This window comes from Oryzias latipes, chromosome 10, assembly GCF_002234675.1.
Source record: "Oryzias latipes chromosome 10, ASM223467v1".
Taxonomy (NCBI): Eukaryota; Metazoa; Chordata; class Actinopteri; order Beloniformes; family Adrianichthyidae; genus Oryzias; species Oryzias latipes.
The window spans coordinates 18,965,376-18,983,410 of NC_019868.2; the positions used below are offsets into that span (position 1 = coordinate 18,965,376).

At 37.3% G+C, this 18,035-nt stretch overlaps 1 protein-coding gene across 1 annotated transcript in view; it reads right to left on the reverse strand.

Annotated features, from left to right (window-relative positions):
• Positions 1–15,447, reverse strand: part of neurl1b (neuralized E3 ubiquitin protein ligase 1B) — a 28,156-nt gene extending 12,709 nt beyond the window's left edge. The window contains exon 1 of the mRNA XM_020706673.2: positions 15,284–15,447. Within this exon, the coding sequence (XP_020562332.1) occupies positions 15,284–15,380 (97 nt within the window). The 5' untranslated portion in view covers positions 15,381–15,447. The remainder of the gene's footprint in view (positions 1–15,283) is intronic.
• Positions 15,448–18,035: the final 2,588 nt, after the last annotated feature.

Below are 18,035 nucleotides of genomic sequence, written 5' to 3' on the forward strand. Positions count from 1 at the left end.
AGGCTCTGAAAAAGGCCAACGTCATGGCGATGAGAGGTGAAAGACGTGTTTACTTCTTACTGAGAAAATGAAGCTGCATGTATACAAAGCATCTTAGCCACACTAAAGCGCTCTCCTTCACCCTGTCATGCCCTATCACACTTTATTGTTTCTGGAAAGAATTGGTGTTTTCTTTTTTTTCCTTCTTTTTTTTGAAGCACCGTTCAGGCTCCTGAACCGTTTAAAAGTACTGGAGAAGCTATATTAAGACAATTTGGAAATTAAACAACTATTTATTTTCTCAATCATACTTTCAGAACCTTATTGGTTAAGGCACATTTATTCTATTTATTTTTCTTATATTGAAAAATCTTTTGTTGTGGAAATCAGACAATGTTGACTGTTCCCTTTAAGAACAAATATACTTTAAGTTACCAAAATAAAAGCACTATGAATCTGCTTGGGTAAAAGCAACTTGTCTCTGAGACAAGTTGCTTTTACCCAGAGTTCTTAACATTGTGATCATTAGATCAAATGAATTTGACCATTTTATTACAATGAAAGGCATGTTAATATTCAGGTAGAGTTTATTCATAGTCATACCCTCACAATCTTGCGATATGTACCACATTGTAGGACGCGTATCGAGATAAGTATCGTATTGCCAGACTCTTGCCGATCCCACAGGATTACTAAATGATTGACAGAAGACTAGCTGGTTTGCCTTTCTTTCCAGGACAGAGCTCCGTTAAGGAAATACCAGAAAATAGCTGCTGGAGCCACATTATGTCTACAACCAATTTGCTTCGGTCAAGGTAAAAGCAAAGCAACAAAAATGTGAAACATTTCCGCATTTCTTATTTTTAGATGGACTGGTGTTATGATATTCAAAATCTTGACATTTAAAGAAAGATGAATTGAACTCTGGTTAGTCTTTCCTTTACCTTGAGAAACATTATTAAATTATTTGCCTGACCTTTGCAAATGTTTGTCTCCAAATGGTTTTCCAGCATTTTGATCCACAATAAACAGTTTCTTTTTAAATTATTTATTGTGACAAATTCTCTCAACACGGATGTCAACTGGGATGATCAAAACTACTTGGTTTTAGAGGTCAAAGGGCTGGAGGTGGATGATGCCTTGATAGCTGCAAGTCATTAAAGTAAATAAAAAAAAAAAACAATACAGTAAGTGAGTTCTATAAGCACACACATATTCTTCTATTTATGGCCATGTGACAAACATGTATTTTCTTCAGGTGGCATTTTTACATTGGTGGAAAGTGTTGCTGTTTTCTCACCTTTCAAGTCTTTGCAACAATAGTAAAGGCATGTTTAATATTAAGTTCAGTTGCTAGATAGGACAACTGAGTGGACACAAGGCCAGATGTTGACAGATTCCCCATCTAGATTAATACAAAAAAAGGACCTGTCATTTTAAGCAGGTAGTTATTTTAATTAGCTTACTATTTCAAAGGTGGGGGGGATTTATTACTGGTAGTTACAGAACAAAAACTGGGGACACAAGTTTTTCCTACAGATTTAGATAAACTATTCCATTCTTGTAAACCCTGCAAATAAACAGTTATCCTACTAAAAACTAGCATAGAAATATAAAAATACACAGCTGTGTTTCTGTGAAGGAAAAACAAACTGCATCCACTGCTGCTTGGTAAAAGTTTAATAGAGTAATAAAAAAAACTTTTTTGCTCTTCATAGCCAAAAACCCTAGACATCCACAGAAAAATATAGATCCCAAATATTAACAAATAGCATTTCAAAGGGTTATGGTAGACTTCCTTACAACATTTAAAAACAATATATTATACTTTAACACAGAAAGACCATTTTTCTTGTAAGTATGGAATATTATTTAACAATATGTTTAAACATTATCAGTTGTTTTTAACGGAAGGATTTTTAAACTATCTAAACACAAATTAAAAAAACATAGCATAAAACCTACAATTTTATGTATGATCAGTTTTACTCTCTTTTGTATACTGGAAATTTCTAGGAAATATTGTGAAAGGCTGAGGCTGTTGTTTTTGCTTTTTATTCTTTCAGTTTGAACGTTAAACTTTCTTTTTTTGCTTTCGTTGAACTAATTTAGTTTATTGCATTAATACACAGTAAAGCAACTTGATTGAGTTTAGATGTCAAAAAGTGGTTGGGCAAAGAAAGTTTCTGGTTGAGGTTATGAGAACACATTAAAGTTTTACTACAAAAGACTTTGCCATTTTCCACCATGGCTTGGCAACATTTTGTAACCTGTTTTACTACCAGCTGAGGGAATCCTGCACATCGAAGAGTGACCCTGTTCTACCTTTTGGGATCACTTTGGACACATCTAGGTTGTAACAATTACATAAACAGAAATTGGGACAGAAGCAGAATTTCATTTGCAATGCCCAGCTGTGATACAAAACCATTAAAATAGTTGATTCTTCAAGATGTTGGTGGGAATGTGGAGTTTATGGTGTAGAACTTATTAGATTTACAGTCAAAATGTAAAAAGAAGAGGAGAAAAAAAACTTTTTAATATGCAAAAGCTTGTAAAGTAGCATTGCAATACTTCTGCGATGTAGCAATCTCCAGAGGGTCTCTGCATGCATGTAGTTATTTCCAGAAGGAGGGTAGGCTTACCTCTTTTGCTTAAGGAAAGTTGGCCGGCAGCAGTGTGAGTGCTGCTATATAGAACGCAGCAGTGACGGCACTTTGGGATTGCAATGTGGTGTATTTTGCTGAATTCTAATCCTACTCAAGGATCCAAAAGTAGAATTGTTGTACAGATGAATGCTTGGAAGGTTTTTTTGAGTGGTGGTCTTAGGACAGCGGGAGAGGGCTGTTGTCCAAACCTCAGCCACTGATCTAATGGATGAAGTGAGTTATACCAACCTTCACTAAGAAAACCGCCATCTGCATTGAACACAATTGAGCCAGCACAAGCATGCACACACAAAAAAGAATCACGGTCAATTCATTTTCTTGGAACGCTGTAGGTTCTTTTTTTCTGTTCTCCAACAGTCTATCCACATCTGCTCTCAATATGTGCTCCTGTCTTTTCATTATCTCCAATGCTAACAAGCCACTGGAGTCAAACACCTGCTTTTTAAAAACACAGTTGGAGTTTGTAAAGCTGTTGTTTTTAGTAAAAAGTCTCTAAAAAGTGAGGAAATATGCCAAGCTAAAAAAGATCTTTCATCACAGCAGCAGCAGCACTTGGGTTTTATTGTAGACACTTTAGGAGGAGCTCTTGCCATGTGCCTAGTGCCCTCACAGACTGTTCTAATTTGCAGAAACCTTTAGATCACAAGACTGAATGCTGTGGTAGTCACAAGCAGACAAAATCGTTGCATACTCCGTTTTACTGCTGCAATTTTAGATTTCAGTAAATTAAAACCATCAGCACTTTGTGGATGACTTGCATGCACTGTAAATTTGGGAAACAGAGTAGTATTGCCAGCATGGGCACAACATCTTCATGCTGTTTACTGAGTACTGATGTTTTCCTAAAAAAATCTGTCTCATATCAAAACAGCTAATAAAGCCATGCCAAGAAAAAACCAGAGGAATTATGAAACAGACAAAATAAATATAGCTTTGACCACAAAAGTGACTCAAAGTTTTTGTTTTTGAAGATGTCTTCACAAAGAAATGATAGAAATAGAGTGTAATTTCTGGTAAAAAAAAAAAAAAAAAGCATATTTATACATTAAACAGTGGAAGCTTTCTTAAAAACTAAAAAAAAAAGAAAAAAATAGACTATTGAATTATTGCTGAAACATTATGTAACTAAATCAGCTGAGGAAGTGAAACAGCCAAAAAAGGGTCAAGAAAACTAATTATGGTAAAAATGTAACTAGAGGGTGCAAATTAAAGAGTGTCAACTAAAGTAGGTGAAAACAGTCCTCGTCTCTTGAACATTTCATGTATTAAATCTCCTTATAAGTCAAAAAATGTATGAGATTTTAATAAAACTACAACAAACCACAAGTAACAGCTACAAATGAACAAACCCAGCTAAATAGTTAAAATTGTAAAGTTTTTTTCTACTAAAATAATCATCAGTTATAAACTCGGGACAAAAACATTTCTAAACCCATATAAGTAGTAAAAGTACAAGTCCCCATCTCCTAGGGAGCTACAGTAAATACTTTGGAACCAGATTGCTTGAATCAGCTGAGCAACCTGGAGATGCCAAATAACATTCAGAAATAGAGGAGGATCTCAGTTTTCTAAGCCTTTCCGCAACAAGATGGACCTCTGACAAAATTCCCTGTGTGAATGCAGACCAGTCCAAACAACTTTTGCCATAATGGGCCAATCAGAGGCAAATGTGGGCAAATTTCCACTCACAAGCCCAACAAATGATGTTTCACCTGCACAAACATTTGAGTTGGCCAAGTCTTCAAAGGTTCCGTTTTTTTAGTTTTAGTCAAATACAAGACCGTATATGTGAAATGTGAGGTATTTCTGAAAACAAAGGCCTCTTCTGTATTCTTCTTTAAGCGGTTTGAATCTGATGAAGACATTTTCACAATCACACTCTTACACAGCGAAAAAATAGCTCAAACCCAGATGAGACTAACGTGAGCTGAAACATTTGAAGTGAGTGTTTGGTTATCTGTGTGTTGGGTGGGAAAACAGTTTCTTCCTTGGTAGTTTAATGCCAGTGTAATATGAGTCAGTTACTTTTTAAATCATTTGTTGAGTAATATTCCCATTACTACTCATACATAAACAAGAACATAAGGATAACTATGTTATCTTGTATACATAATTAAAGTGAATGCATATTGAGGATGTGATGCCTTTTATTAATTTACAATAGTCCGTTTTCTTCTGCTTTTTTTTCCCGGTTGTTTGCATTCTTTAAAACATTTCTACATTACTACCCACGTGCCATGTTAGTGCCATATGAACCTTCTCGGACTCTAAGGACCTCAGTGACCGGCCTCCTGCGGGTCCCCAGAGTCAGGACTAACCCTTATGCTATCCAAGGCACGTTAACATTGGGAGTGGGGTCATCTGGACCCCACTAGACAGTGCGCTGAACCTTTTTTCTTCAATGATTTGTGATCTTCACTGCTGTCCATGCATTACATGAAATCCTCTACACCTTTATCCACTTTTGTCATGGTAGGGATAACACGTCAATGTAAGTGTGTGGTCATCTGGACCCCAAAATATAGCACAAGGGGAATCAGCACTTCAATCTTATGCAGCTAAAAGCTGGAACCGTCTCCCTGAGGTTGAGACAACCCTACTTTATTAATGTTCAGATCTAGACTAAAAACACTTATAACTCCCAACCTTGTTTAAAATACATAAAAAACAGACTGATAAGGCTAGAACAAATTTTACTGTCCCCACATGAACTCCCAATCTCCCAGAAAACCTCCCAAAAATCTCCCAAAAACACAGTCCGACACAGCAACATGTTAGCTGCGTGAGCTTATTCCCAATAACATTCAAACTTGTTTGAAACTCGTAAATAAAACAGACTGACATTTTGACATAGTGCCGTCTAACTACAAAAATCACTTCACAATCAGTAAGCATGATCAGAATTAATCCATAAATAAGGCACTCCGAATTATAAGGCCTACTGTGTTTTTTTTGTGTTTTTTTGAGAAAATTAAATTTAAGCTTTTAAGTGTGCCTTGCAGTGAGGAAAATAAGGCACTCTTTTAATTCTAAGATAATGGGCTTAATTTCTTGTTAAACTGGGCTGATACTAACAAAAGTCAGTTTTCCATTAGAACCACGTTTTTAAATGCCAGGTCTATTCTCTAAAAACTTGTTAACTAAAAAAACATAAATGTGTTCTAGGATTTCATACTAACTCCCTGAGATGTTATTTTAAGCTGTGTAGACCAGCATACACAGCAGGAAGTTCACGTGACTGCTGCCTTGATTCTGTACTGGGCTGCCGCGTTAACTTTGATACTATACATTTCCATTTCCAGAAGGGTCTTCTGCTGCAGGGAGACTAAATCATAGCATTACATAACAGGCCAGATCCCCACATAAATATTCTCTGCAATGCAAACAATGGAAGCTGTCCGGAGATGGAGCATACCTTAAAATACACCAACCTGGATCTAAATCAAAGTAACGTTAGCTATACAAAGTAAACTTGTACTTTTTGCTAGTGGAAGATGAAAAGCGGCTTAGCTATTCTCAAAATATTGTTTTAGGCTTCTCTGTCTGTGGGAGACATGCTAAAAATGTCCTTTCAATGCAGTTAACCAGATGCATGGACAGTGCTCTTCCTCCATCTGTTCCATTGTCTCAGCGTTCTCTGGGATGAGAAGCGGATGCCCCACCAAAAGAGATGCAGGAAACAGCTCCTTGTCCAGAACAACGTGGCCAATTTCTTTTGGCTTGTCTGTTCTACCTTTAGACTTAAGAGTAGTTAAAGGTGTTTTATCCTCTATGGCCATAGCTGTTTCCCAAGTTCCTACATTTTCAGAGACACAGGAAGCACAAACATTCTTCTAAACCCAAGAAGTCATGCCTGATTTTGTCTTTGCATTTTGAACTAGACTAGTCCGAGAACTAACCAACCTGATTGGGAGTCGGAAGAAGCAGGAGGACATTCTAAAGTCTAAGTCAAGGACTTTCTCTAGTATAAGTTGACTTGACACAAAATGAGTGGGAATGCTCTGAACAGTGTTTCAGCCACATTCAGAGTCTCAACTTTTACAAGGCTCTATATGTTTATATATTGATATATTTCGACTTTATTTTTAATAAAATGTTATCAAACAAAAGGAAAGGTTGTAGGGATGGAAGGTGTGTAAAGTTTAATAAAGACAGGTCCGTATAAACCCCAAGAGGAATCAATCTGAGAGTGCATGTAGAACAATAAATATGTTTACAAGGGGTATCATTATAAAAGGCAGGATGGTTGCTATTGACCCACAGCTTTTCACTGCTGAACCACAGTTATAAAAGTTTTTTATGCCATATTCACGTTAATCCTCTGAAGCAAATGAAGGGAAAGCAGTGAATTCTTGCGGTGCACATAAACCAACAAACCTAGAGTTAAGAAAATCCCAATTAAGCCAGATAACATCATTAGAGTTTATGACACAGTTCAAAGTCAATTGTTCTCAAGTAATTTAAAGCTCGTTAGAATTTGCCTAGAGGCACCCAAATTGGGACCTCTTAATTTCTTAATTTTTCCCACTCCCAACATCCTGCATTCACTTAAGCCTCGTTTCCACTGAGCGGTATGGTATGGTACTGTCCAGTACCGTTTAGAGGCATTTCCCCTCAAAGTTGGACCGTAACTGCGCCTGCAGGGTGTAGACCGATTGCATAGCTGTGTGTCATGGTAGTGCGAAAACAGCAAGAGCGAAGGTATCAACAACAACAATGAAAGTTATCCACCAGCTCCTTTTTTCTCTTTGCTTTTGGTAATTCGTATAAACAAGTCATTTTATGTTGTTTGAGAGAAGATTGCAGGCAGCAAGGAAGAATACACTGGTTTGCTATTTTCTTTGGTTGTATAGATCTTCCGCTAAATTAACGGGTTTCCTTGTGTGACGACATTAGCCATGCCCTTACTGGTCTGTTTTTTATTTCTATGGACCTACAACCAACAGTGGCCCAAAAATTGTGCGGTTTAGTCCATCTAAATGGGTCCGTTTTAGACTGGAAACGCTCAAAAGACCGGTCTGGTCTTTTGAGCGGTCTTTTCTCTCAGTGGAAACAAGGCTTTAGTAAACTATAAGAGAGCATCTCTGGATCTGCCCTAAGTTGGCTCAAGTCTTATCTGGAAGACAGGAAATATTTTGTTGAAATTGGGAGTTGTGTCTCAGACTACATGGGCTTGAATTGTGGTGTGCCCCAGGGATCGATCCTGGGACCCCTTCTGTTCAACCTCTACATGCTGCCACTAGGGCAGTTAATACGCAGTAATAACATATCTTATCACAACTATGCAGATGATACTCAGATCTATGTGTCACTGACAACAGGTGAATATGGGCCAGTGGATTCTCTCAACCACTGCCTCCAACAGATCAGCGCGTGGATGCAGAACAACTTTCTCCAGCTAAACTCAGACAAGACCGAAGTTATTGTTTTTGGCCCACAGAAACAAAGAGAAATTGTCAGCAGCTACCTTCATTCTCTGTCTCTCAAACCCTCAAATCAAGTCAGAAATCTAGGGGTAATCATGGACTCTGACCTGAACTTTAACAGCCATATCAAGTCAGTAACATCAGCGGCATTTTACCACCTGAAAAACATTGCCAAAATCAAAAACATAATCTCAAAGCGAGACCTGGAGATACTTATCCATGCATTTGTCTCCAGTAGGTTAGACTACTGTAACGGCCTGCTCACCGGCCTGTCCAAACGAGCTGTAAAACAGCTTCAGTACATCCAGAATGCTGCTGCTCGAGTCCTGACCAAAACCAGGAAGTATGATCACATTAGTCCTGTGCTCAGGTCTTTGCACTGGCTCCCTGTACCTCAAAGAATAGACTTCAAAGCAGCTCTGCTTGTGTACAAGTCTCTCCATGGCCACGCACCAAAGTACATCTCTGACATGTTAGTGCCATATGAACCATCTCGTACTCTGAGGACCTCAGGGACCGGCCTCCTGTTGATTCCCAGAGTCAGAACTAAACAAGGGGAATCAGCGTTTCAATATTCTGCAGCTAAAATCTGGAACAGCCTCCCTGAAGGCGTAAGACAGGCCTCTTCTGTGTTCATGTTCAAATCTAGACTTAAAACATTTCTGTTTAGCCGTGTATATGACTGAAAGGTCCTATCTGCACCTTTCTTTCCTTCCTTTCTTTTTAAATCTTTTTTTTTTTCTTCCTTTTCTTTTAAAGTAAATTTTATGTTGATTATTTCTATGATGTATTGTGATTTTAATGCACTTTTCTGTTTTGTGAAGCACCTTGAATTACTTTGTGTACGAATTGTGCTAAACAAATAAACTTGCCTTGCCTTGCCTATGCGTAATAATAGGCTCCGAAGATGCCATTCTCATGAAAGCTACATGGCAAAAAAGCCACAAACAGCTATGTTCAATAGGGGTCTGTTTTGTCTCAATGTCTAGTAAAGAAGAGCAGCAGGGATAGCAGACAGCTCCAGGTATCACTTAACACACCAGTCTTCTCAACCCCACTGTCTTTTCAAGTTGCTGTATCTGGAATAACCTATTTGTAACTCTTGGTGTACTGTCAAATATGTTTCTATTACTCACCCAGCATGTCTCTTGGGGTTGAGGAACCAAACCCTTTTTTCCATAGAAGGCAAAAAATTAAGTCTGGTTAGAAATTGCTCATCTGCACAAGTTAAGACATGTTTTGTTGCTGCTCAGGTCAATGCTGATTTCTTTGTTTCTGAAAACATTAAAATTTGGGATTTAAAAATTGGCTTTTTAAACTATTTGCCTAATGACTGCTTATTTGTGTTTATTATGTTGCAATGTCTACCTTCTTCTTCTTTGATACCTAATTTAAAACTCTACAAGTTGCGGTAAAGCAAATTGCCCTACGAGAGCAAAGTGTTCTTTTGAGGAATGGTAGAAACAAGGTGATTTTTTTTAAGTTAATGTGAAGCTTTTCCAATGTGGGCTTTGTAGTTAATGGTTTTTAATTGTAGAATGCTCATTACGCACAGAAAATAATGACATTTGGCTGCACCAGTCTGCATTTTTGGATCAGCTAAATGATGATCAAGGACTTTGTTTTCCAGCCGTGGCTTACCTTCAAAAACATCTATCAATTTTCAATACCAGTGGGGGGCACAATCCCTGCTTCTGACAGGGCAAGAGGCAGAGTTCAATCCAGACAGGTTGCCAGCCTATCAAACACCCACACAGGATTTATAAAAGCAATTTAAACAACTATGTGGGATCCAAAAGCAGGTGCAGTTCATGAAATATGAGAACAAACAAAAGCAACATTTACTTCTAAGTCAAAGGATCACGAAGAGCATAAGCTGACACTCTCATGGGGTAGAGGGTGGGGAGCGGCACAGAGGCCAAGCCTTTCATTCCAGAGCTTCTGGTGAATAGGTCGCTCATCAACTGTCATAAAAGACATTCACTGGCAGAGCTGCTTTAGGCAGTCCAGCAATAACATACTGTTCTTTATGGTGTCAAGGGCGATTTGAAGGCCTGTTTTCCTCATGACTAAATGAAGGCCAACAGGGTTCCCCTCAGTGTATGCAGCATGCCAACCAGCCAACTCGAAGAGGAAAGCTTTGCTCTTGTCTGATTTCTATTAAGCAGAGCAGAGTCTAAATAATTACTTTGTCATTTTTTACCCTTAAGTTTACCAACTAGGTTTCTTGACTAAGCCAGCCTGTCTGGTCCCCATGCTGCACCAATGTGAAATCTTGTTGTTAGTGTGCTGCACATTTATGGTCTGTTTTCATCCGACAGGTTCTGATCCTCCTCCTTTTCTCTCTTATTAGGATTTGGTTGAGTGAACATATAAGAGGAAATAGCTGCCATTCATCCTGGGTCTCCACTCACTGAGTATATTGAAGCTTTGTGCTTTAAAGCTACCTAATGCGTACATGCATCTTCACCTCATCTACTCTGACAAGGTCAGTGTCCATCCATCCATTTTCCAAACTCGCTTAGTACCTTACAGGGTCACTGCGTTGTTGGAGCCTATCCCAGTCACTGGTGGACGAAGGCGAGGTACACCTTGGACTGGTTGCTAGCCCATCACAAGGCCCAAAGTCAGACTCAAGATTAAAAATCACTTCCTAAATACTGAACTGATGGGATTTCAAGTCAACAACTTGATTTGATTCACAATTCACATTCTGTGATTTTTCCCAGAAGTGACATTGAATGAGCAAATGTGAAACTTTTCATTGTGATATTTTGAATTATTTTCAACTTGTATTATTTAGAAGTAGATTTTTGCCCCAAAGACACTACTTTAAAGGAAACTGATTGGAAATGGATTGATGGTTTAAACCTTTTAAGACCCGAGCTAGTATTTGAGCTAACCGTGAAAACATGAAACATGTAGCCACAGGGATCCAGTTAGGTAGAATTGACTGTGATGTTCACGCATATGGATGTTCAAGTAAAGCTTCCTAGTAAAGACCAAAGATTATTTGATCGATTCTGTATTGGTTAATCGATTTTCAAATCCGGACCTAATGATACTGGCTTAGTAAATACTCTCACTGATGAATACGGGCTGTCTGGGCGATTAATGGGAAATCTTGTATGGGACACCCAGGCGACCCACACAAAATGTGCGTGTTTTTTCTACGGCATTCTGTGAGCGACAGGTCAAAGTGAGTACAAGTTCAAGATACAGGCGTGTTGTGTGGGCTTTTCATTTTTTCAACCTCCCAGAAACCCTGCGGACTTCTCAATGGGCCAATGACTGCTGTCCTTACGTGTCTTGTACAGGTTTGCCCCCCTCGACAGCCCGTTTTTAGCCATAAGGGCAGTTGTGACTAATACTGTAATAATCACTAGAGTATGACGTAAGGGTACCGTACAATACTGTCACCCGTACGTCATTCCATTAGCCTGATAAATACTTCATAATACACTTCCCACACGCTCCACAAATGTATGTTCCATTTTCAATGAGCTTCAAGAGTGCAAGACACACTTGCCCTCCCTTTACGATGCGCTTTGAACCAGCCACTCCTCTCTTCAATCCTCCACTGGCCCGGACAACCCAAAAACCCGGTCCAGGCTTATGAGTCAACACCCATTCGGGTGCATGCTCACACCTTAAGGTTCTTGAATTAAGTCAAAGTAGACATTTTCTTGCTGAGCCTTTGATGTCGAAACCTAGAAAACCTTTGAAAAACTAAACACCCCCTACTCTTTCCAAGTTCATAACAGAAGTAGATGTCATATTCAGGGATCACACACGCCTGCCGTGGAAATATATGGGTCGATGGGAACTCTGTAAGATGAGCCCAGGACGCTGTGACATGTTCAAATGTTCATTATGCAGCCAACACATTCAGATAGGTAAATAACTCCCGGAAGCAGGTAGAGACTGCACGTTTTGAAGCTTGCTTTAAGTTATCAATGAGATGAAAGAGGGAGTTGACAGGGGAGTGAATGTCCTACTGCGTAATCATTGCATTTGATTTTACACAGGGAAACATGGAGGTCCGTTTTATGTTACATCCCTTGGTGTTTCCGACCATCTGTGCCCTTTTTCCTGCTCCTTTTTGCTGCAATCACTTCACTTCAAAAGGCTTCTGTCACAACCCCTGTCTCTTTTTAAACTTGTATTCTACTTAGTCCCGCCGCTCCTTGAAGCTAATCTTTGCTTCCCTCCCATTCCTACCCTCTCTGCTGCTCCATGACTTCAGCGTATAGCACTTGTGGGAAAGTTTGTTGGGCCCCTGCTTCAGACGGGACACTGATATATGGAGAGTGCTGGGTGATGGGGCTATTTTAAGAACTTGTAAATATGAGAACTTCCTTTCTGCAAGTATGTCTAATATCCCAGAGGATTATAAAAAAAAGTGGCAACAGAGCAGTAAAAACCAAGCTATCGTTTACACTGCAACTTCCTCTCTTCCTGAAAATACACAGCATAAAAATTTATGAATTCTGTTTACAACAATATTTTCATTAGGAAAAATTACTTTTCTGTTAATTTCTGAAGTTAAAATTCCTACTTTTTTGCAGAAAGTTTAAATCAAGAAATATGCGACAAAGGTTTTTCATTATTAAACATATTTACACTCAAAAAAGTATTAAAGTCTTGCAGAAATGGAAAGTCTAATTGAACTGCAAACTTGTGAATCAAACTTAAACCGTTTGGCCCTAATTTTACAGTGTTTTATTTTTAATTTTAACAATAAACTTTAAAAACATGAGTCACAAGGATGTAAATATTGCTCTGACAACTTTTCTGTTCCTTGTATCCTAAGGTTTTTGACAAACAAATGAGCAAACTGTTGATTAACTTTAAGGGCTACACTGGCTAAAAAAGGTTATCCTCAACTTTGTTGAGAGTGAAACCTGTTCACTCTCAACCTGTTCAAGGTGGATCACAAGGGACCCTTGATTACATTGATTGGAGACTAGATCAGGTTCATTTTAATGAATTTGACCAACTAGATCTAAAAACAAGTCATCGTCTAAGCTTTGTTTGATGTGTTCCACACACAACCTTAAAATGGATCTTTAATTTCCTCCTTTTTATCAGATTTGACAGGAACAATGAAGGTTGTATCCACTAACATCTATCACAGCTTTACTTTCCATAGATTTAGATGTTCATGACAGATAAGATGAGTAATGTAATACAATCTAAGCACTAATTGGCATCTGGACATTCAACAAACAGTGTCTTCTGCTTTTAGTACAGCTGATCATACTAGTCTTTCACTGTCACTTAAAGGACATGTCAAAGAGATTCTTCTTGCTCTGTCCGGCATTCATTTGTGGAGGACGCTTCAAAAATAACACATACCATTAACAGGGCAAACATAATAAACATGTGTTTTTGTGAAGCTTCATTGCATTGGGTTAGGGTTACGTTTGGACAAGAGATGCTTCAGGGAAGATGATGTTTACTCAGAGACTTCATACTAAGAGAATTGTGAGAAGAGCAGTTGAGCTTAGCTGATATAATTCAATCAACTCATCCTCTCAGTTCCTGAAACACTGACCCCAATCTGGGACGTGGATGTGATGCAGTGCCGCCACCTAGTGACAAATATGACCTTACAATCTCAGTTTACGCCATTAGCCATTACATTCAGGGTTGTGTACACTGCTTTTGTAAAATACTCTGCTCTAGATCTTTCGTATAACTTCTGAAGTGTTTAACCAGTGAATATTGACAGTCATCATCACTCAGAAAAATCAAGAAGCCACATTATTATAAATTTGGTACTGAAAAAAATGTGTCAAACTCATATCTGTGTTTTTTTTGTACTTCTTGCATAAAGAAAAGCTCAAAACAGGACATGTGAGGAGTCAATGATGGACAATAACAACAAAGTGAACACACAAAAGGTTAAATAAACAGAGGAAATGGAAACCAATAGTAGAGGGGGTTTTAGAGAGTTTATAAAAAAAGCAGTCTGCTTTGGTGGTTTGTTGAATTTTTTTCATGATTGTTTTGGTTCTTGTCCAAAGACTTCCTTGTGTATTCTCACAGGCATTTTGGATTTTTCTCATCAGCCCTCAGGGGTCTGGGAAAGTAGTGACATTCACTCTGTGAACTTCACTCGGCACAGCGTCCAATGACAAACAGGCATTTCCTTTCCATCTAAAAGCAGACGTGAATGTGCTGGAGTCATGTCCACGTATATCAGGCTTTTGGTCAGTCTGTCAGTCTGCTCTATTAATGTTTGCTAAAAATAAATAAATAAATAAAAAGTCCAACAACTGTGACTGCATCAATACTAACAGAAATCTTTGTGTTGGATCAGTAGTCATTTGCTGTCTTACAGTCTTCTCATTGCAAAAAAATATGTTTATGCAATCGTCCAATGATCCGCAAAGCTTTCACTTGACCTAAATGTGGACCAAAATAAATGATCATGTTTTTGTGTTCCACTTCCAAATTTTTTTATAAAGTCTATTTTTTATATTTTTCATTAAAAAATAAAATACATAATTATTAAGAGTCTGAAGGTTAAGCAGTAGTTTCAAAGCCTGTAAGGGTTTGTCATTTCACTAACGGATTGACAACATTTTGACCATCATCAATTATTAACAGATTCTCACAATTTCTCCAAGTTTAACAGAAAATTTATCATTCATTACACAGGTTATAGACTAACTAATTATTATTGAGCCTGTTTAAATGAGCACAAAATCAGACAAAATTAGAGTAAATTAAATATTTAAAAAGTAAGATCTAGGTTGTTCACTAATATCTAAATATTTTGTTGCATGTTTTACTTGCATAATTATATCAGAGTTGTTATTTTGGTCTCCATAAAGAGAAAACTTTTGGCTTTAATTTAATTAAGTTATTGTTTTTCTTCAATTCTTTTGACCCCCCCCCCCCCTTTTTTTTAACACATTTTCTGACAGAAAAAAATAATGATAAAAAAATCAATGGTAAACATTGAGAAAAAATTAAGTATTGTGTAGAAATATTGCCAGACCATAACACAATCTGAAAACTCACAAACAAACTTGAATATTTGTGTAAACTGATAATTAAACCTTTTAATCAATTTGTAAGTAACCATTAGTAAGTCTCTAAACTTACTAATTATGTATTTTATAGGGTTACAAGTGATTTGGACTAAAGTCTTAAAGTTTAACAGAAAATCTAAAGTAATTTTTCAATATAAATGCTTACCTTCTTTGCTAAAATGTGTTTTCCTTTCCCTGCTGGAATGATGCAGTTTCCTGAAAATGGAAAAAATGGAAGACATTGAGCACTGGCTGCTTCCCATGATGCTTTCCTGACAAACTGTTTTCTAGATCTGCTAGCAAAAATAAGATGTCTCCCTCGGGTGTGCTCTTCTCTAACATCTGTCAGTTTTTCTCACAAAAATCAACTCCCGCCTGAAATTTGAAATACTGTAAACAAAAACACGTGCCTGAGGTTACTTCATGATTTTGGCCAATCACCTGTTGACAGGGGCGGGCGTTAGGACGTCACCGCGGACCGTTGACGTTCACGTGACCAGCATGCACGAGCCCGCAGGCTGGAGAGGAGAACGAGGCAGTTTTGATAAACATAAAAAGTTTTGATAAAACATAAAAAAGGTAATACTTTTAATTTGGAAAGGTTTCAACAAAAGTTATAATTAAAAAAATAAATCAAGTGTATTGTTTAAAGCAGGTTGAGAGGAGTTTACAACAACACATACATACTTTACTATTAAAAGCTTTTTACCTTTTATTGTCAATGTTAATCAAATACACATTAATGCAAGGAGATAACATTAATAAAAATAATATAGAATGAAGTAAAAATAAAATACATTGGGGGGGGGGGATGATCCACAAGTCCAACACTAACTTCAGAAGAGAAGATATAGTTTTGAATTTCAATCATCAAAACATTGACCAACAAATCAGACAAAACATTTTGTTAACGTCGTGTTCATGTTTGTTTTAGTGTCATATAGCAGGCCTTTTATTCAGTGGAAATATTCATCTGTTAAAATAAGCTGATATGACTGATGATAGACTATTGTAGCTTATCAGCACCATTATTTCTCATTTATATTTTCTCATAATAATACTTTTTCATGAAAAGTATTATTAGGTTACATTGAACAATATTTATATATATATATATATATATATATTTTACTAGTTTGTGCATCAGTTAAATCCTTGATCCTTGCTTTGTTATTTATTTACTCATTCATTCATTTATTTATTTTATTTTGGGGGGAAATTTCCTTGTGAGTTTTACTCTTATGTTGCCTGATTTCTAATAAGAATGACTTAAACAGAGTTATTTCAGCCATGTTTTCTTTTTAGGGAATTACTACAATTCTAATTAACGTCATTAATCAGAGATTTTTCATGGTTTGAGCTCTTTAGAGCTCGAAGAGAACCTTGTGAGTTGAAAGATTGTAAAAACTAATTAAACTGATGTGTATGTGTTTTAATTTATTGATCAGATGTGTTCAAGTCGTTACTCCATAAATAAGAAGTTCTTTCGCATCTCTTTGCCTTTGAGTTTCTCAAGCAGTTAATAAACAACTTCTAAAACCCACTGAAGACTAAAAGGTTTCCAATAAGAGGGCAGAGGGCATATGGGCCTTTTCTTAGATTAAAACAATCAATATCTGAAGAAAAAGGCGTAGCTAAAGGACAGCAAATGACGTTAATTCGTTTAGAAAAAAAGACTGGATCCAATAGGCTCAGTTGGTGACAGCCTCATTTGACATCTGCATGGTTATTCATTGACAAAACCTATCAGAAATCTACAGTTTGAGTCAGAAAATCTGACCAGCTGTGATCACGTCATTTCTGAGTGTGTTTGTTTAATGCAATGCAAGATGTGATAAGCTGCAGAAGATATACCTCAGGGTGATTCTATTGTGCAAATCCTAGATAGATGGGGGAAAAACTGTCAATTGATCAGTATATTGTAGTGGTGGATAAAGAACAGAGGAAAGCCGTTGTGGTGGATGTGGCAGTGCCAAGCGATGGGAACATCAGGAAGAAGGAACATGAGAAATAGCAGGGATTCAGAGAAGAACTGGAGAAACCCTGGAAAGTGAAGGTGACAGTGGTGCCTGTGGTAATTGGAGCCCTCGGGGCAGTAACCCCCAAGCTGGAGGAGTGGCTACAACAGATACCTGGAAAGACCTCAGACTTCTCAGTCCAGAAAAGCGCATAGCTAGGAACAGCTAAGATACTGGACCCTCAATCTCCCAGGCCTCTGGTAGAGGACCCGAGCTTGTGAGTTACCACCTGCAAAAGGCTGAGAGGGGCGTTTTTTATTTTTATTTATATATATATATATATATATATATATATATATATATATATATATATATATATATATATATATATATATATATATATATATATATATATATATATATATATATATATATATATATATATATATATATATGAGATTAGAATTCTCCAGTAGAGGTCGCTCAAACCCAATTTAGACAGTCCACTGCATCACATATTCCTCTATACATGTATGTGTTAATGTCAAGAACTCAAAGTTTATATATGAAGTACTAAGTCCCTTTTAACCTGGAAAAAATTAAAAAATCCTGTCTCTGCGGCGCCCATTTGAAATGGAAATAAAATGTATATTTTTTATTTTTCTTCAGTTAATTTGTTTCATTGAACTGACGTTCTTCCATTACAATATTCAGGTGATAAACAGTTGTGTCTCAGTGAACACAAAGGAAAAAAAGACAAAATCTGGTTAATGAATGGCTTTGATGGTTTCCCTAAACACTGAACATCACGTGATCTGTTGTGAGTCACAGAGAAGTTATCTGTGAATATGAGCAAATAAATGTAAAAGCTCACATAACCAGAACGCTTACATAACACAGCAGCAGTTACGAGTAATCCTGTTCAAACTTGTGCTGCTTCATATGCGGAAAATGTTAGTA